Source organism: Molothrus aeneus, chromosome 5 (assembly GCF_037042795.1).
Source record: "Molothrus aeneus isolate 106 chromosome 5, BPBGC_Maene_1.0, whole genome shotgun sequence".
NCBI classification, from domain to species: domain Eukaryota; kingdom Metazoa; phylum Chordata; class Aves; order Passeriformes; family Icteridae; genus Molothrus; species Molothrus aeneus.
Window position 1 is genome coordinate 2,559,963 of NC_089650.1, and position 21,181 is coordinate 2,581,143.

The window sequence follows — 21,181 nt, forward strand, 5'->3', positions numbered from 1 at the left end:
TAAGAACAAATATTAACACAGTCTACAAAATGAATGTCTGCCTTTTGATTCATTGTTTTCTGCATCAAATAATTTAGGAGTTTCAGCCAGTACTTGAAAAAGTGTGGAATAAATTTCACTCCTCTCCTTCCCCCCTTCCCAAAATCTGGGCTGAGAAAGTGGAGTTGGCTTGGCAGTGCCCTGGCTTTGGTGAGAGCTGCAGATAAGAGCTCTCATTAAAGGGCTGGATAAAGCCCAGAGCAGGCAGTTTGCTCCACTGGAGCACACCTTTCATCCCAGCCAAGCTGGATATTCCAAACTCATTCTGGCTTGGAGCATCTCCGTTTGGTGGAGGCAGCACAGTGCAGCCTCTGCTGTTCTAACTCCAGCTGCCTGCCCAGGGCTCTGGGAGTGTGGAGAGCAGAGATCACCGACTGTGACAATGACAATGACGCCTGCCACATGCCCATTCACTCGGGGCCAGCCCTGCTGCCACCCACCCACTTTGTGGAGGTGCTTCAGTGCCTGGTGAGGTGAATGATGCATCAAAAAGTAGGATTTTCCAGCCATCCACAGAGAGAGTCCTCTCTGTTCCTCTGGTACTCTAGGGAATATAAAAGTAGTTCTATAAAACTCACCCCTCCTCATAAAAACCACCCCCAAACAACAAACCCAACCAAAATCAACCAAACAAAACCCCTAAACAAACAAAAAAATGATAAGATGAGAGGAGAATGGAACAGATCAGAGAGATGAGCCTGGAAATGTAGATTTTTGCTGAATAACTAAAAATTGTGTAGATAGAAGTCATCTGGAGCTTCCCACATCTGTGTAGTCTATGCCTGCATATGAGAAAGGAGGGAACAGAGCCAGCAGAAGGAAAAACAATGTTCATGAATAGTTAACAGCTTTGAGGCTTATATAAGAATAATTTAAGTGGCTTTTAAAAGTGTGCTCTTCCCTGGTCTCAATATCATTTAGTAATTTTATTTAAATCTCCCAACAGCAAACAAGCCAAGATCATCTAGAGATTATTTTCTTTTTCATTTTGAGCTACTATAGAATGAGGAAAGTTTTGTGCAGTTTCCTGTTCTGTGTCTTAGTTTCCCGTGGGAACACAGTGGGCTTTAGTGTAGAAATCATATAATTACCTTGTAAAAAGATGAAGAAACAGAATATCCCAGTGAAGGAATGATTTTTGGTTCATGAACTTTTTTAAGAAGTCTGCACTATATACAGAAATACTGTCAGATTCAAATACATGGAAGGTATTAAGGTTTCAAAATAAGATTTTAGGCATAGTTCAGAGCGGTCCATGTATTAATGTTAAAATAGAATACATTGATATAATATTGTGTAAAAAAAATTGCTGGATCCAATGACTGCATTTTTATTATTTATTCAAATAGAACCTCTTTAATAGCAAAAGTTTTCTTACCAAGATTTTATCCTTCTGTTTATCAGCTAGCCAGTTTATTGCACATACTACAAGATTTATTACAAGAATTTACCCCAAGGGATCAAGAATGAAATCTTCAAATTATAATCCTCAAGAGTTCTGGAATATAGGGTGTCAAATGGGTATGTATCCTTGCAGAGACTATTGCATTCTAGGCTTTAAAAATACAAGGGTTTCTTGCTTTCTGTAGTATTTTGGTGTTATATAGGTTGCATATGTCCCACCAGTGGCATTATTTTAATTTTTTGTTATATAAAATTTTCCTTCAACCCACATCTCCCATTAGTTTTTCATCCCTGGTAGTTGTAAATATGACTTTGTGTTGAATAGCTGTCTCTTATCCCAGATATTTAATTTATTATATTTTAGTAATTTCTTTAAAAAAAACCATTTTGAATTGGATATTAAGAAAAGCACTAATTCAGCATTTTTAAGCTTCCATTACTCAGCAGTGGAAGTTTCTTCTGAGGGGTCTGTGGGTTTTCAGTGGCTCCTGCGACCTGAGCTGTACAGGGGCAGGAGATGTGAGCACAACCATTGACAGTAGTGCCAGAAATCCCAGAACATGATATGTTACACAGGGAAACACAAATATTCCTGGTCAGCACCACACCCAGGTTCAGCTGGGGGCTGCTAGGAGCCTCCAGTCTTTATATAAATGTAACATACATTTAGCATCTTAATTCCCACTGCAATACATATTAGTTTCCTGAGCAACAAAATAAAAATTACTTCTGCTTCTCTTCATTGCAAGTTATTACTTCGAATTTGTTAAAGATAAGCATGGCATGACTTCTGTACCCAGCAGGCTTTGAAAAACCTCTTACCTGTAAGCATTTTGTCCTTTTTAATGGCCTTAGAGACAATTTTACCTTCATCTGTTTGTTCTTCAGTTTGAAAGATTCTCATTACAGAATATTTTTCTATGTTGCCTGCTACATCTTCTTCAGCCCTAGGTAAAATAGAGCAGAATAGTTGGGGTTTTTTTGTATCCACAAATATATCCTGTCTTTGAGTTTTGGCCAAGGGCACCTGAGGGAGGCTGTGGGGTGAGCAGGGCACTTTGCTGTAGGCTCCTGGTTTTGAGGTGAAAGGTTTGGATTCACCTTGTTATGTTAAAATATACACTCATCCAAGGACAGGCACAGCTTTCAGTCTGCCTGCAGGGCCCTGGAGCTTATGTCACCCTTGTTCCAGGCTGCCTTTCCCACTTGTTTCCTTTCTCAGCTCCCCATATATCTTCTGTGACAAGTTACCTTCTCCATCCTGACTGGTATATTGGGGTAGATTTTTACATAACTCCACAAGGACTAAAAAAATTACTATTTAGTATAAATTTTACTTGTTTCTGTGACCTTATAAATGCTTATTTGCAGTACAGATTTGGACTTGGGCTGGACTATCTAAGTATCTTCTCATTACCACACTGTGTGAAATTGGTTTGATTATGTTCTGTCCTTGTGGTTCATCCACACTTAGTGTAATTTCTGGATTATTGACTGGCGTGCTGCTCTCTCTGTATGCTATCTACACTCCATATTGCCATTAAAAACTAGTAAGTTTGTTTCATGCTTAGAGGAAGCACTAGCCAGAGGTCCTTAATTTAAAATTGAATTAATCTCCCAGTCTTATCATACTGCAATTTACTAGTTTTCTTTCTGGCCTGTAAATCTCCACACTTATCTTTGAAAGAATATCAATTTGATAGATCATAGACAGGGCTGAAGTCTTTCAAAATCACTACACTGATTGTTTACTCAGAGTATACTTTAATGAGAAGTCATTCTAAACATTAGTATGCAAAACATATGACTTTTGGTGCATAGGTCTGGGTTTGAGCCCTTTCCTGGAAGAATGAAAAATATGCAGGAAGTGGTTAGATCTGCCCTCTTGGTCACTTCATTTGCATCTTCACTTAAAAACCCCTCCATTTTTCACATGGGAATAGTCTGATTAAAAACAATTCTCCACATGTATAATTTCCAAGCTATGTTAGTTCTATTCTTAATTCCCTAATCTGCATCAGATAAGTGTTTGGCAGAACTACAGTTGCTCTTCACAATGCAACTCCCAAAGTGAACATTCTGCTGATGTCCTTCCACTGATAACACAGAGTTTTGATTTTTTATGTCTGTCCCATTTCTCTATAATTCCCACACTTTTTGTGTGTTCTTTACACACCCTGCCTTTGTATTTTACACCTCATGAACAAAAGTGAACCCTCCAGATCCCTTCTACCACTTCCCTAAAACTCTTCAAAGGACTCTTAGGTTTCCCCTATGCCACTTATTCCCCTTCTTACCTCCCTTCTCCTCCCCACACCTGCGAGTTTGCCTTCAAGTTCCTTTAACATCCATAACTTTTTCTGGCTGGGCAAAGAAAGTATATTAGGTTTTGTTCAAACCTAACGTATAATACTGCCTGCCAGGCCTCTGCATCTTGTAATGATGAGAATTGAGTTATTCCTTCACTTCCCTTTCGTGATGGACCCAAAACAGTCTCTCTCCTGTACCTTGCCAGCAATTTTCTCTAAATTGCTTGGAATGTATTAACTCAGAGCAGGCTGGCACTCAGCTAAAGCAGGATGAAATGGTCCAACAGGCTCAAGATTTGTTGGGGCTGAGGATGGGACATGTAATTGTGTAAACCTAATTTCCAGAGGAAGGCAAGTTAAAACCTCACTGAAAAGTACAGAGTTTCCACAAAATAGCTTTTGGATATCGCTGTGCACTCCCTGTCTGTTCTCTGAAAATGGAGACTCATAAGAACAGGAGGTTTTGTGGAAAAAAACCCCCACTTTTCATAGTCTGTGAAAATTAGTATGCCTTCTGCATACAGCTGCAGTGAGGCACTGGAAAGAACTAGTTTGGTGTATCCATGTCTCCTTTCTCTTTAGTAAATAAAATGAAATGGAAAGATTTATGCAGGAAAAGAAAATTCAGGACAGTTATTTAAATAAACTGATAGCAGTTGTTTTATATCAACTGAGAAAAACAACAAAAAATCTGAAACAAAAGAGAGCCTCAGTGAAAAAAAAAAGACAAAAAAAGACTTAAATATCCTTTTGAATATGGCATTTCCATGCAGTAGGAAATGTTATAAATGTATCAAAGCACTCTGCAGGAATGACCAAAACATGTGATAAGTTACAGGAGAAAGCCACAGTATGGCAGGTACAGGATTTTGTTTCAGAAGATCCCATATGTGCTTTTTAGAGTGTGCATAAAATTTATATGCTGCTGTGAAAGTTGTACTTGGATGTGGGTTTTTTTCTTACTGTAGGTTTTTTCTTGGCCTGTAACAGTGAAATGCAGCTTGGCAATTTTGTCACATCTGTTTTGTGGCTCAATTTTGTGTGCAATAACATGACAAAATATGAAAAGAGGAGGGATAAAGAGTTCTCTAACCAGTTCTGATTTTAATCTCTGAAGCAACCAAGGGAAAAGAAACTAACTAATTTTGGTATGCCATACCTGTGCAAATCAAAATGGCTCAAATCTGACCCTGCTTGGGTGCTGTGTCAATAACTATATTATTGCTGTCTTCTATTGGCTTTAATAGCCCAAAAATGCCTCCTTGGGAAGTGAAAACTAGAGGAATATTTTTTTTTTCATGTTGTCCCTTGAACTTCATTGATTTGATCCTCACTAAGAGGGAAGTGGTGCAGCTAATTCAAGTGTAGACATCTACAAGATAGGTGGGGCAATATGATTCTACATATGAAGCTCCCCAAATGCACTCAAAGCTTTACTTTGGAATGGTTCCAAAGGCCAGGAGCTGTTTTGGATGAAGGTTTCATGTTTCTTCTGCAGAAATGTGTCTGCTGCCAGGTTTATGAAAAAGCTCTTGGGCTACTCTATAGCCTGCTTCTTTTTAGGCAGTTTTTGGTGTGTGGAATAGATACTGGGATTTGACTTAAAAGCAAAGAAACATTGAAATTCCATTTTATCAGTTTTTACAGCTGTCTTCACTGCAGACAACCAATAGAACAGTAAATAATTTATGTGAAGTCTAATAAATTTTAAAAGAGGATGAGGGAAAAAAATTGCAGGAACACAATTGTTTCTGAAGTCCTTGCAGACCTTGCTCTAAAATCTGTCAGTGATTCAGACTAAAACAGGAAAGGGAAGTTGGTAATATTCACTGTTAAATAGTGAATATTTAACAGTGAATATTATCACTGCCAAGAACCACAAGTTAAATAAATTTTAAAAATTTTGGAAAATTTTCAGGTGTAAAATTGGTCAAATGACAGCCAAAAGATGCTCAGCCTTACACTAAAGTGTGACTTTCAGACTGATACATTAATTAAATAGCAAAAATCAATTTAGATTTTTAGACCTGATAATTTATCAGAAATGTTTTAGGTACTTTTGCCATGAGAACCTCACAAGAGAGGATCCCTACTTAAACCCTTTGCAGATATACTGGGACAATGGATGACTCAATCATCTGACATCTTTTTTTCCAGTAGAACCACTTGTAATTAAGTAAGAACAATGTCAGCAATTATGAAGTGTATGACTGAATTCTTCACATTTCTTTTGACAGTATCTTTGGAGCCACAGTATTAAATTGGCCCAAAGACAATACAGAAAAGACATTATAAGCATATTATGTCACTGTTCTGCATTTATTCAGTTCTCAGAAGAGCAGTCCCTCTTCTTCCCTCACATTGTAAGTCATTCATAAATCAAGTTTCCATAGAATAAAAAAACATTTCAAAATGTGTAGGTGAAAAATAAAGCCAGGAATTATCATTAAGCTTAATAAAATTTGAAGTCTATTAGGGGAGGGAAAAAACCAACAGTTTGACTGATTTTTTTTTTGCCAGGAAGAGAGGTGAGACTTTGTATGCCAAAATTTATACTGTCCATGAAAGATTGCTCTGTTGTAAGGGATTCAATCATTGCATACTTTTTTTTTTTTTTCCCGGTAGGAAAAAATGTTTTTTTTTCTTTATATTTGGTCCGGTAGACCAAAGTCCTTGTTCATAAAGTTTGTGTGGGGTCTCACCTATTCACAGGTTTACTCTTTCACCTTGAAGCCATTCCCCCTTGTCCTGTCATGCCCTTGTAAATAGTCTTGTTCCATCTTTCTTGGACTTGTGAGATATTTCTGTAAATTTAGGCAGTGATGGATTGAGTGCAGCTGTGACCTGCATGTGAGAAGAAAGCCTAGACAGTCCATGCCCAGCCCGGAGTGCTGATGTGGAATGAAAGCAGTGTCCTCAAATCCAAGCACATTGATCATCTCATGGCCAATGGCAGCACTCCAGAGCTTTGGGATACAGGCCTGCTTTCAATAGGATTTCCCAGGCTGTGTGCAATTCAGTTCAGATTTGGAATATCTAAGGCATAGATTTTTTTGTTGCATTCATTGTGAGTGGCCCACTTTAAGAACACAGACAATCGGAAAGAGCTGAGAGGAAGGCAACAAGGCTGATAAAAGTGTGATCTATTAAATCTCTTTAGATTCAAATGAGTGAGGTGAATCATTGAGATAGGAAGCACTGAGTGCTTTTTGCATATGGTATTTTTTGAAATGACATAAAATTCATACACTTTGAGATGCATTTTAAATGGCATAAAATGCAATTAAGTAACTCATTTTAAGTAAAATTGGTGATAAATGTGCCCTTATCCATTTTAAAATCTTCCCATTTGAATGGGGAAATACATTAAACCTTATGGTTGCAATATAGCTAATAGAACCAGGAAGCAAAGAACAAAAAATAAAAAATTACAATTTAAAAGTCCCACTAGGAATATTAATAAGAGGCGGGATAACAGACAAGATGTGCAGTTTTCATCAACTGCCTTCAAATCATAGTCACAGTGCTCATTTTGGTTTTAAAAAGCTTTTGCTTTTAGTCTATAAATCAATTATGTCTTGAATGGTGGTGCTTATGGAAGGTGCTGTATAGGAATATTTAGAAAGTCTTTAGCTCTGTTCTTGGTTGTGGGACTGACTTCAGTTAACTGTTTGTGATACAGAGATTTGGGGTCAAAAATAGTATTGCTCTGTGTATTATGGAATGGCTCATCTTTTTTGGAGCTGGGCTATTTCCTACCTTCCATTTGCTATATGAAGTTATATAAGTTATTTACTATATAAGTTATTTGCTATATGAGGTTATTTACCCCTGAGACTTACTGGCACAACCATGGCAGCATTGGTGCTTTGCAAGATGATTTGAGTATGGAATATTCTGGTCTGAAGGGGACTTAACCTCGTGGTTCTAGGAATATTTGAATCCATTTCAGGTGCAGGAATCACACGGAGGAATTCCTTTGCTCAGGTTGTTCCTCAGGCTCAGGTTTTGCTGTTCTGCTTTGATTTGGAGTCAATATTAAAAGGCTTTTGGTGCTTAATGAAAGGACTAAAGAAAAAGTTTAATGTACACAGTGTTAAACTTCAGATGCCTTTACTTCCCCAACAAAACCATGCATCAAGATTATGTACTGCTCAGATGGTTTCCCTACAAGCTCATTTAGGCTTCTTTCCAAAGAAACTGTCAGTTTTAATCTCTCTTCATACATGCATTAAATTTATACTGTTTCATAAAACAACACTACAAAGGATGTTATTGACAGTTCTGCTCTTGAATTCAGCAAAGCTAAAATGAAACACTGGGTAGAAATTCAGGGTTGTTTGCAGAAAGATGTTGCTCAGCCCATGCTGCTAGGCATAGCTTTTGGTTTATGATCATTGCCATTTCTCAAGAAGTGTTAGGGCTATAACTGCACCTGATTAAAAAGAAAAACTGTGCATCAATGCACCATAAAGCAGTGCCCTGGGAGGCCCCAAGCAGCTATGAACCCTCTGAACAGTTTTAGTAGAGGTTTGCATCTCAGAGAATATGACACAAAATCTCACATTTGCTTAATCACCTTAAATCTTGCAACACAAAGAAACCAGCAGGTAAACTAAGACTACTGTTCCATATGTTTTTTAACTTGTTCTAAGGTCAAATTAAATTAATGAAAACACAGTGCTGATGTTTGAAGATATGAACCCATAATAACATTGCCCTTCACTTGTGTTGCAAAAGTAATTTTCCTAATATGATAAAATATAAAGTATTCTCATTTGCTTGTTGCTGTTGTTACATCAGATTTTCCTGCTTAGTCGCCTATAAAGCTTGGTAAATTTAGCAGTAGTCTCATTATGTGCAATCATGTAATTTGGTTCATCATGTGGAAGCTGCTATTTGAAGCTGACTGTTCAATGTCTGCCTAATTTCAGTTGCACTTTTAAACCCACATATTCTGAAAGTGTGGCCCAGGAATCACCTGAGGACTGAGAGGTCCTGGGTTATCTGTGGTTCAGATTTCCAGGGGCCTCAGGGTTGCTGCTCTTGTAGCATCCTCTGCACAACTTGATTCAGTGTATTGAAATATGACAAGCATCATAGAGCACCAAATCTGGGGCTGTTTCTGGATGATGTTCTGATCATAAAAAGCAAATTGTGAACTAATATCAAAACCATACCAAGAAAATACTTACCCTGTTTAAAAAAAGCAATGATGTGCAAAGGGTAATACGAACATTGTGAAGTTTGATTTCTGTTGTTAAAGGTAAAACAGATTTCCTGTGTATATTAATATAAAATCATGTCTTCATCTACATTAACACTAGTTCCAAGCAGGACTGCATGTTGTGTTTTGCTGTTTCAAGTTTTTTTTTTTGTTTGGGGTTTTTCTAGACACGGTTTCCAGTTGCTCCTACTTGCTGCATATTGGTTCATGATGCAGAGCAATCTTAGCTAGCACAGATGGGATTCCTGTCAGTTTAAACAGATTATGCACTCTGGGAGCACGTCATATATTCCACCCATTAATTGGTTTTGAGACTATGGAGCCAGGCCCAAGCTCTTCAGAAGTAACCCCACCAAAAAACATGCGTAGTGCAAATATCAGGTCCATTGTACCAGCTGCTTTGTTCCTATTTGTGTTATTTGCTACAGAACATTTTAAAAGGATCATCAAAGCAGTGAAGGAACAAATAATTTTTGCATTAAAACAATTCTGTGTGTTTTCCACCTGCGATAGGATTTTTGCATTATGTCAAATGTTCATTCAATACATTCATATTATCTCATAGGAACAGGTAATAATGTCCTCTTCATGAATTATTATGAGGAGTCACTTGAACTGCTTAAAGTCTTCTTTTTTCATTCCTACCAAACCACCAGTTTAAGTAAATGACTTCTTATCATTGTCTGTTTAACACATGTCACAGGTTCATAATGCCATCATTCACTGCTGATTTGACTTCTGCATTTTCTATTTTGAACGTGACAGGAAGCTCCAATGTACTGGAATAAGGGAAAATTTCATTAAACAGGTTTATTTCAGTGTTGGCTTTATCTCATGAATTACAATATCCTGTTGATGAGAAATGTGATATTTTGTTATTGGTGCTGCAGCATACCAAAAATGTTTTGAACTGCCAAGGAAAGGAAAATCTGTCAGGCGTATTCTTGCAATAATCACCAGTACTGGAGGATTTAACTCCTGGAGAATGTGTGCTCACATAAATTTAAGAACACTTTTTAAATTGGTTCTAGTTCTATAAACTTATATTGCATTTTCACTGGGTGTTCTAACAGTAAACTAAAGCTTCTTAATCTTCTGGGTGAGATGTTTTTGTGATTAGTTCTGCACCATAACTAAGGTTGGATACAATCCTGTGGTTTTGACTTCTGCACCAGAACTTTGTTAGCAGCTTTGGAGTGCAGGGTCTTGCTGCTCTAGAGAAACTAGGATGTGAATTCAGTTCTTAGGGAGAAAAAGGATCTCTCATTTCATATTCTCCAAGGTCTAAGAAAGCAAAGGGAAAACAGAGCAATGTAAAAATATCTATAGGGTAATTCTTAAAATGGGATGCAGTTCTAAATAGTGCACTGCTTTTGTGCACAAATAATTATGGGTGTATGAGTATGGGGATTTTTGAAGGGATTTTGAATGAGTTAGAGATGGGATTTCTGAGTTGTTTTGATATGATTTATTGTTCTTATCATCTATGTAAATAGGAAGGGTGAGTTCAGCTCACATCTTTATGGTTTAGAAGGTTACAAGACTCCTAGTTATAAGACCTTTTAAGGATTTATTGATTAATAAAGCACTGTTAATAAAGATATTTATGTTTTTGACCTAATCCTTAAATATTTCATCTTATGGACTCATGTTACAGTGTAAGCTGGAAGCTTTCTCAGCCGATCATATTATGACATATAAACTTACAGTACTGTATTCTAAACTCCTGGTTTACCTCTGTAACTACTTTTATTTTTTCTATATCTTAAACTCTAAAACTCTAAACTTTCTTCTTCTTAATTTGATGTGTTTCTGCTTTAAACTATAAATCCACATTCTCCCTTCTAGAACTTAAATTTGGAAAATTTTTCCAAGGTCTCAAATTGAATCTTTAATTCTAAGCTTTGGCTTAGAGGCCCAAAGTTCTGAGAATTCCTTACATTTCAGATTCCAGCAATTGAGTATCACTTAATTTAAGGGAAATAGCAGGATCTTACACATGAATTGAGAGATATAGATACCTTAAGCTCATTTGCTTTTTTAAAAAATATTTGTTTTATAAAATGTTATCAAACCTAATTCACTAAAATCAATATTGATCTCATTTTCCAGTGGCCTTAAACTTCCAAACACCAGGCCCATACTTGGAATTGCAAGTTGGAAAATTCCTGGACAATGGTGGTTGTGGCTATGTGCTGAAACCTGCATTCTTGAGGGATCTCAATACCACATTTACACCCCGAAATGTGGGAGCACACAGCAGACCAATGTCTCTGTCAATAAGGGTAAGATTACTGAAGGGTTGCTTTGTTCTATAAAAATGGGAAAACAAATGTTATCTAGTTTAGATGCAATATCTATTTTTTTTTCCCATTTTATTCTCATTCCTGTTTGTTGGGAATTAATATTTTCAACAAGAAAGGTAAAACTCTCATTTAGTATCAACTGCTGCTTGGGTGCTTTCCAATCTGTAGCTCACTTATGTTTGCTAAAAATATGTAAGAGTTCAGAGCCTCTAAGACTCTCTAAAAATACATGATTTTTCAGGATGCTGTATAAAGAAATATGAATAATGGAGCTGACAAATGGACCAGTTAATTGTGCTTGTGGAAACTGAGCTGAAAACACAGAAATCAAATGTGCACTTTGGGTGTTATTTCTTTCAATATCAATAATATCACGTGTACTATTATAATGCTAATTGAGAAATGGAAATTTTTTAAAGATAAGATAGGAAGCTTTAGGCTTCTTTTAAGTCTCATTATCTTCCTATGCATATATTAAAGGCTATTTATAATCCTAAAATGGGATAAATAAGTGAAAGGAGGGATGAATTAATAAGTCTTTGAATTATTTCTACTTCTCCCAAATTATAATGTGATTTACGTCCCAAAAATACTAGAAATACATGTCATTTACAAATAAATAGTTAGAAAAGCCCTTTTTTTTTGAGATAAAGTAGATTTGTTATAATTGTTCACTGATTAGAAAACTCCCTTTTCCCAATGAAAAAGTAATATTTCTGAATACACAGAATACCACTGGCATAAATGCTATTTAATTAGCATATAATTAGTGTGTAATTGCTATTTTGTTTCTTTCAGACTAATAAATAGTGGAGATAAAACAATAGTTAGTGACAATTATAAAATACTTACATAATGCACGCACCTAATCAAGAACATTTTAGTGTCCTGACAGGGAGCATACCAATTGTGAAAAGACATTGCTGGATGATTTCAGGCAGCCAGGCAAATACATCATTTATTGTAGCCCTAATTTGGATGAAGCTGGAATTAGGATGAGGAGAAACCCTGAATTGTAATGCAGGAGACAGAAAAAAATCATTGTCAATGCAAAAGAAGTGTCTGAGCTTGGAAGGAGCTGGAGAAGAGAAAGGCAGTGTTTTAGACTGAGGACTTCAGACTGAGACTACAGGCTGGTAGAGGAGCAGTGGCATCCCACTGGCTGAGGCAATGAAGGGCACAGAGAGCCCCATTCATTCTCAGCAGCAAAAACCAGGAAATGGTGGGTGAAGACAAAAGGAATTGGGAGCAGGAGTCAAAGGAAAAGCAGCTTCTGCTGGAAAAGTTACTAACTGGATGAATGGACAAATGACTTAACTGAAAGCAAAGATATAAAACATCTAGGGGGCAAATCTCTCAGAATGAGTGAATAAAGAACAGAAAAGTCACATAGGGCCTGATTTTACTGAATTCATTATCCTCAATCTGATGTGCCACAATTCCTATCAAGAGGCATGGAGCTTTTGAAGTACAAATAGAGATATTCAAGGTGCTTCATAAAGAGTCTTTTCAGCCTAACAATTTTTATGTCTCTGCATCACCTTGGATCTCAAACATGGATTGGATTTATGTAGTATTTGTGTCCTAGTGTGCTCAAAAGAACTCACTCTTTTCCCACTCCAGGGGAAACTTTGGCTCTAGCAATGGCTCATGCAGGCCTTGGCAAAAGCATTCAGGACATGGCAAGGAATCTCCCAGGTTCTCAGTGGGCAGCCCATCAGGGATTGCAAAGCTTCCTGGTGAAGGCTGTAGCTATTCCCTAGGAAGAAAGGACATCAGTGTTTGCCAAGGCTCTGCTCTTCAATATTTCAGACTAGACCTTCTCTTTGAACAAGGTGTTACAGAAAATACCTAAGCAAAAGGTGGAATTGGTGGGTTTTGATTGTTTGGGTGGTTGACAGGGGAATAAGAAACTCTTATGATGCTTAGTCCTGAGACCAGGATCAGGGGTCATATCTTGCAGCTGTGTTTGCAGGCTTGTATATATCTCTCAAGACATTTCATACACTGATTTCTAAAAAGCTGATTACTGCACAGATGTTTACTCTTTCCTAGGTGTCCTGAAATATAGATAGAAAGCAGACAATGTTGTGACTTTCAGAAGTCCTTTCTTAGGCTGGGTGCCAGATTACAGGGCAGTCTGAGACAAAATTTCCAGGTAGCTAACTAAATTAAGGAGAAAAACATCAGGAAGCTCACTAAATGAGGAATTTCTGTGTTACTGTGTAAGACATGAGGCACAGGTGAGGGAGTCTGCTACACACCCTGTAGCACAATGCAGATGTCACCGTGGGTCTTGATGCTGATCCACTCCCCACAGACTGGAATTCATGAGCTCATTTATGTGAAAATCACTGTAGACTGATTCCTCCAATGTTATTATTTTGCATGGTAACAAAATATAGAATTTTTATGTGCAGCTACTGAGTAAAAAACCACTGAAAATTATTGTTTAAAATATGGTATCAGTTATATATATATATATATGTGTGTGTGTGTGTGTTTGTGTGTGTGTGTGTATATATACACACATAGTTAGTGACATATATATTATATATTTATTATTCACACATATATTTATCTATTTATATATTTAATTATTTATATATTTATTTATTTGTAAAGAGGGTGGTGAAACACTGGCACAGGCAGCCCAGAGAGGTTGTATATGTCCCATCCCTATAACTATTCAAGGTCAGTTTGGACTGGGCTTGGAGCAATCTGATCTAATTAAAAATGTTCCTAAATATATAAATATATATCTATATATATATATATATTTATATATCCTAATATATATTATATAAATATATACCACAATATTCCTAAAAAATTATCAACAACTTAAATTAGACGAAATCCATATTCTTGATTCCATTGTATTTAATACGTCTTTAATACACCAGTTTATGTCTGGTATATACTTAAAATAATTTCTTATGAAAGTTATTTCTCTTATCGCTACTATATGGCTGTGAATAGTTCATTCTTACAGTTATTTCAATATAACTTTAATTTTCCAGCTGATCAGTGGCCATCAGTTACCACCCAGTGCCATGTCAAAGACCAACAAAGCTGACCCCACGGTGCAGATAGAAATCTATGGTGTGCCAGAGGATCAAGCCAAAAAGAGATCTAGTGTTGTAAAAAGCAATGGTGAGCAGCAGTCTGATTCTCTTGGCTGTGAACAAAGCACAACAACATTTTATAAGGAATCACAAAGGAATTGTTATAGAAAATGCAATTATTTCTCTCTAGACTAGGATCTCCTGGCACAAAATCTATAGCAGAAATTCATGCTGAGTGCCATTTTTCTAGACTGGTAGGTTAAGGAAGCACAAACTCCTAGCTGAGAACACTCTCCCTTTCTAAAGAAGATGGAATTTTTTTTGCACACTTCTGTGGGCTCATCCTGGACAGCAGCTCAGCCCCACAGAGCTGATTGCCTGCTCTCCCCCAGGTGGATGGGAAGAGGGCTGGAAGGGCCAAAATGAGAAAACCCATGGGTTGAGAAGACAGTTTAATATGTAAAGTAAAAGCTGCTTTACACACAAGGAAAGCATAATAAGGAATTCATTCACCACTTCCCATGGGCAGGCAGGGGTAGAGCCATTCCCAGGGAAACAAGGCTTCATTATGGAGCTTTGTGTTACTTGGGAAGACAGACACTGAATGCCCTCCCTTCCTCCTTTCCCCAGCTGTGAGCATGCCACCCTTGCTAAGGAACATCCCTTTGCTGAGCTGGCGTCAGCTGTCCCACCTGTGTCTCCTCCCAGTTTCCTGGCTACCCCCAGCCCCCTCACTGGGATGTGGAGGCTGCTTTGCACAGTGAGAAAGACAGAAATCTCAACACTGTGTGAGCCCTGCTCAGCAACAGCTCAAACTGGTGTGTAATCAGCACTGTTTGGGTTAAAAATCCAAAATGCAGCACCATAGGGGTTGATATGAAGAAAATTAATCTTATCCCAGCCTAAACCAATAGACAAATTGGTAAATTTAGACCTTTTTCTTAAGCAATTGCTGTAACTTCATCACTTGTCTCATTTGAAGTTTCTAGTAGGAGTAATCCCTTAATTGCTTGACAGGTGAACTGTGTACTCTTTGTTGCTGTCTTTGAGCACTCCCTTATCTGTATAATATAGATCTTCTTGATGTCTCAGACTACAACTTCCCTCTGATCTCCCTTTTTCTGTACCTCTGTCTTCTATTCTTCCTTTTTCTTTTTTTTTTTTTTTTTTGAGGGCTGCTGTTTTAAATCAGCCCATGAATTTCTTTTCTCTGTACAAACATTGCTAAAGACAAAGTAACCCTTTCTGTTCCACATTATTTTTTTGTCTTTCTAGTCAAGTGAGTGTTTTACTACCTGAATTTATTTATTCACTATGAAAGGAGAAGCTTTGGCAAAAGCATGAAACTGGTACGGCTATAGGAAAATTTAGGTTGAGCAGAAGTTCTTAACTTGGCTATCCTTGGCCAATTTTGCTCTCTTTTAAGGGATGACACCAACTGCCTTAGGCTTTTGCACCTCCACAGTCAGTGGGAGTCTGGTTATTTATTTAAATGGGCACAGATATCTAGGGAAAAAGAATGACTCTTTACCAGTTCAGACTAGTGATAGCAGGTGCAATAATTCCGTTACTGAGTAGAAAAAAACAAAGAAATCACATTTGAATCCTGTTTCTTTTCTCTTTTCCTTAGCTTTGTGCCCTAAATGGAATGAAACCTTCTCTTTCAACATCCAAGTTCCAGAGCTAGCAATGATACGCTTCTGTGTGGAGGATGAGGTGTCTCTGGTCAACAAGGAGTTCCTTGGCCAATACACTTTACCTGTGATGTGCCTGAATACAGGTAATACTTTTATGTGAACCATCTATAACAGCTTAAAAAAATCTGCAACATTCCAAGCTTTGCTTTTCACTGTAGCATTGAGAGAGTACAGCATCATGCCTGTTTTCTAGAGGGAGACTGTGTAACTAAATGAATACATGGCACTCTCTGTTTTTTGAACTAATTGTATTCTCTGGATGCAAATCCATGATGTTGAAATCAAAGCAGTATTAATGACAGGTGATTATCCCCACTGCAGTATTCCCATTCTAGATGGAAACTGCTCAGGTGGTATTTTAATTCATTGCAAGAAGTGAGACTAGTCAGAACGCTATGAAGGCAGCAGTTTTGTGCAATTCCTACTCAGATAAGTTCAAAACTCAATACCGAATTAAAACAAAACAAACCACCAAAACTCCCTCAGGTAACCTATTTCCAACTTTTCAGAGTGGAGAACAATGGTTATAAATTAGAAAAAGATGGCATTTTTCTTGCTGGAGTTTCTTTTTTTAAGCCAGTAGAGTTCCTGGAGCCTTTGTAATGAATAGGCTGAACATAAAGAGCAGACACAGTAGTCAATAGGCCAAGGAGAAAGGCTTATGTAAAATGGCTGTTTACTACACTGGCTTTCCAAAGCTATTTCTGACAAAACAAACAGCTTTTATTAGAGAATAAAGATGGGAAGGCAAAACACTGGAGCTGGCAACAGGCACTGAGCTATTTTATTAAGCTTAACAGGTTTTTAAATGGCTTTTTTTTCCCCTCGTGTTTGGAAGTCATAAAGCTGCTTGTGATTCTTAGTTGAGGTTGAGGAGTTATACAAGAACAAAGACATTACTCTTAGAGCTCAGTTGTTTTTCTACAACATAAATTTTTACACTGATAACCTTTTACTTTCCTTTTATTTGTATACTTCTGGATAATGAAAGAAAACCCACCAATTCACAATGTCTGAGACAAATTCAATTATCAGGCACTGCTGCTTACAAGTGCTTGTAAAATTATTAATTGAGGCTTTTTTTAGGTACAAATTTTCAGTGTGGCTTAATGTCTCTAAAGGATTAATTTTGGTCACAAATGAGATATTCATATTTTGGAAAAGTAAGAGCAGTAGATTTTTGAGGAAATATTTCCAGTGGAGTAATTCAAAATGCTAGGGAATGAGTTTAGGTACAAAAACTATAATTGATGCCAAACAAATTGCCCCTTAACACAACATTAAAAAAAAGTAATTTGCCATCAGGTTGCCCAGAGGCCATTAATAAAATGCTTCTATGATGTGAAATGATAAATAATTTCAAAATTTATTGCAAGCATTTATTGAAATGCTTGCCATTGAGACCTCTGAAACCTGGTCTGGAACAATGGTTTTGCTTTAGGTACTCAGGTTCTCTAAACAACGAAATGGGAAAATAATGTTCTTGCAGAGGTAAGAAGAAGACAAGGGAAGAACTGCCTAAAATGCTGAAGGGTGAGCTAGGATTTCAGTCTTAGTCTTCAGCACTCAAATTGCTTTAATCTGTGCTACAGGACTGTCCCTCAGTCCCCAGGATTTGTATCCCTGAGGTGTCCCTGAGGGCAAGTTCCTTCCAAAAGCTGAGCAGTGCTTACATCTTTTTTCTTTGTCAGGTTGTGGGAAAAAGTTGTGCCATTTCCTCCCTCCTCTGCATTTTCTTTTGAAAGGATTCAAACCTATATCCATACTGCCTTCCTTTCCCCAGCAACAGACTCCCAACTACTTGTAGACTCTACTGGGGATGAATGTTTGCTGTCCAGCTGTAGCAGAATTTGATTTTCCATGTAGTGATTATGTAGCTATACTCAGAGGGGCTGAAATTGAGAAAAATTCTCAACCTGGGTGGTTAAAGGCAAATAGGAGGGGAGTACTCTGTTACAGTCCCTGTGCCAATGAATCTGCCATGGAGAATGCTAATACAGGACAGGAACTCAATTATTACCTCTATTATCATGGAATCCTTCAGTAGTTAATTATTTAATGCAAAATCGAACAATTTCAATTTAAAAAAAAAGTTTTACCTCTTTCAGGACACTTTGTAGAATATTCTCTTGATAGGGGCTAGAACAAAACACACAAGTCTTCCGAAATTAATCTTAGTCCTTGAAGTATATCTTTGGATAGGAAATCAACCAAGCCTTCCACATATTGTGTGCATGCCTTAAAAACTGATCTCAAATGAAAAGTGTCAGAAACCAGCTTTAATATCTGCTGCCCAGAATCTGAACCTTAAATACCAGAGGAACTTATGTGTAATATGACAGAACAAGGGGAAATGGCCTCAAGCTGTGCCAGGGAAGGTTCAGTTGGACATCAGGGAGAATTTTGCCACTGGAAGTGTTGCTCAGCACTAGAAAGGGCTTCTCAGAGAGGAGGTGGAATCACCATCCCTGAAGGTGTTCAAGAAACAACTGGATGTGGAACTTAGTGCCACACTCTGGTTCACAAGGTGAAGCCTAAACAATTTTAGGCTTTAAGCCTAAACAATTTTATGATCCTGTATAAAAGAAACAAGAAATTCCAAACCCAGGTAAATGTGGGCCCCAAAGACTCCACAGGCATCCAGACACACCTAAAGAGGGACTTTGACAACTGCAGTTTTGAAAACACAGATGCTGATACAAAACAGAGACTTACTGAAATAGCTGGAGTTATATATACATAGATAGAATACAGAATATTTTTTAATCAAAAGTGACATTGTTTATTATTATGAAATAATGGACATTTAGTCATATAAAGCCATACAGGCTGGGGTTTTAAAGAAGAGATTGTTTTGTCTTAAAGAAGAGATTGTTTTGTTTTCTAAGCAGGTAAGTGAATTATGTTTGAAATTGAGAACTACAGCTTCTCCAAATGCTTCAACCAGCTAGAAGAACACTTTGTTTCTGATGGCATGACTTATCTCTAATAAAGTGAATTACTCATATGAAATCAACTTTTTAAGATGTCATGGCAGAAGATGTTACACTTCATTTTTTTTTCTGACTCAGCTGGACAGTGCACAGCTGCTGTAACACCGTTCTGTAGGTGCCCTCACTTCTGTTTCACATGCTGATTTCATTTGCTATCAGAACAATGTGTGCAGCACCTAACCTTGGGTAATACATTGTAACCTTTGCCCATGTTTAAATATCACTTGGCTAAAAACACTGGAGTTTTTCACTCTGTCACTAAAAATACCAGAATCTAAATACTATATATATGTATATATATATATATATGGGAAGAAACAGCACAAATGGTGTTTAGGTGCTGTATAATTTCATTTTATTTTAAAGAGCTATTTAGAGAATCATAAATTATGCCTTATCTGCATAGATGATCATAAAACCACTCCATTATAATCTGTGCTTGTGGTTAATACACTAATAAGGTGTCATTATATTTCCAGGTTACCGTAACATTCCACTGATGTCCAAATATGGAACCAGGCTGAAATCTGCATCGCTGTTTGCTCATGTTTGGTTCTATTAGTGATGTTCTGCAGAAGAAATTGTTCTGGGGGATTGTCCCCTGCTTCAATAAAGTAGCATTTCTGGCTTTCCAAGAGCCCAGCGGCCCGATTTCCAGACTGGCACATTCTCAATGATTTTGTGAAGCCAGTGGGACTTTGATGGAAGGAATGTTCTGGATAAGGCCTACTGTCCTTGGCCATATGGCTATTTTTCTGTAGGGGAAGACTGAGTTTGAGAAAACCTAAGGAGCTTTGAAATGCACAAGTGTTGAAAAATCCCAGCTCTACAGAGATGGGGTAACTGAGAGGTGTTTTAAAAGATTTTATTCCATTATCAGTCTTGTAGAAGAGTGAGACATGAGATGTAAAACTCAATGCCATTCTATCAGAAGCCACCCTATTTCCTGCTTACAATACCTTATAAAGGTTTTTCAGCCTATTAGCTTTTGCCACGCAATGCTGCTAATACTTTTAACCCAAATCATCTATTTTTTTATCCTAAGTGGTCTTGCTGCTATGCATCTTTCACAGTTCTAATTCTCCAAAATATCTGGTCTTTTTGCAAGGCCATCTTTTGAAACTTGTTTCTAGTTCAATCTCTCTCTCAACAATGTCATCTCCATTCCATGGCCTTCCTAAATCAGCGCACTTTATCTCAGAGTTTGCACACAGAGATGTACAAGTCAGGTTTTGAGAATCCTTTACAGATCCATTTCTCACACATGGGACCTGATGAGATACATCCACAGGTCCTGAGGGAACTGGCCTAAGCTGCTATCCATCATACTTGGGAAGTCATGGGAAGCCAGGGAAGTTCCCACTGATTGAAAAAGGGGAAAATAGCTCACATTTGCTATCAAAAACAGCACTGAGGGAGGTGATTTTACCCTCCCCCTCTGCTCTTGGGAGATCCCAACTGGAATGTTGCATTCAGCTCTGGGGCCCCCAACACAAGAAAGATGTTGATTTTTTTGGGGTGAGTCCAGAGCAGGGTCATGAAAATGGTCAGAGGTGTGGAGCACCTCAGCTGTGAGAAAGGTTGAGAGGATTGGAGCTGTTCAGCCCAGAGAAGAAAAGGCTCCAGGGAGACCTTATAGAACCTTCCAGTAGAAGGGCACATAGATTGGACAAGGGTGGATGGTTTTAAACTGAAAGAAGGTTAGTTGGATATTAAGAAGAAATTATTTTCTGTGGGGGTGGTGAGGCCGTGGCACAGGTTTCCAGAGAAGTTGTGGACTCCTCATCCTTGGACGTGTCTAAGGCCTGTTGGATGGGGCTCTGAGCAACCTACAAAGTGTTTCTGGCAATGGCAGGGGTTGGAATGAGATGATCTTTAAGATCCCTTCCAACCCAAGCCATTCTGTGATTCTATTATTCTCTCATTATTTAGAAACAATTCATAAATGCTGAGTAGTTTTGGATATTTTTAAAATTCAGTTAATGTCACTTGGAACAAATTTCAAATTTATGATTAATTATTGAGTGAGAATAATAGTCAAATATATATGAGAGATCATGCTAATTTTTAGGATATGGGGATGTGAAATTGACCTTTTTATTTGTATTGAACAAAATTTTTTACCATTGTACCTTTTT

At 37.6% G+C, this 21,181-nt stretch overlaps 1 protein-coding gene across 2 annotated transcripts in view; it reads left to right on the plus strand.

Annotated features, from left to right (window-relative positions):
- PLCZ1 (phospholipase C zeta 1) overlaps window positions 1–19,605 on the plus strand; it is a 45,345-nt gene extending 25,740 nt beyond the window's left edge. For both annotated transcript variants that reach the window (XM_066550234.1, XM_066550233.1), the window contains exons 9-13: window positions 1,444–1,560; window positions 11,092–11,264; window positions 14,309–14,441; window positions 15,984–16,133; window positions 19,523–19,605. In XM_066550234.1, the coding sequence (XP_066406331.1) occupies window positions 1,444–1,560; window positions 11,092–11,264; window positions 14,309–14,441; window positions 15,984–16,133; window positions 19,523–19,605 (656 nt within the window). The remainder of the gene's footprint in view (window positions 1–1,443; window positions 1,561–11,091; window positions 11,265–14,308; window positions 14,442–15,983; window positions 16,134–19,522) is intronic.
- Window positions 19,606–21,181: the final 1,576 nt, after the last annotated feature.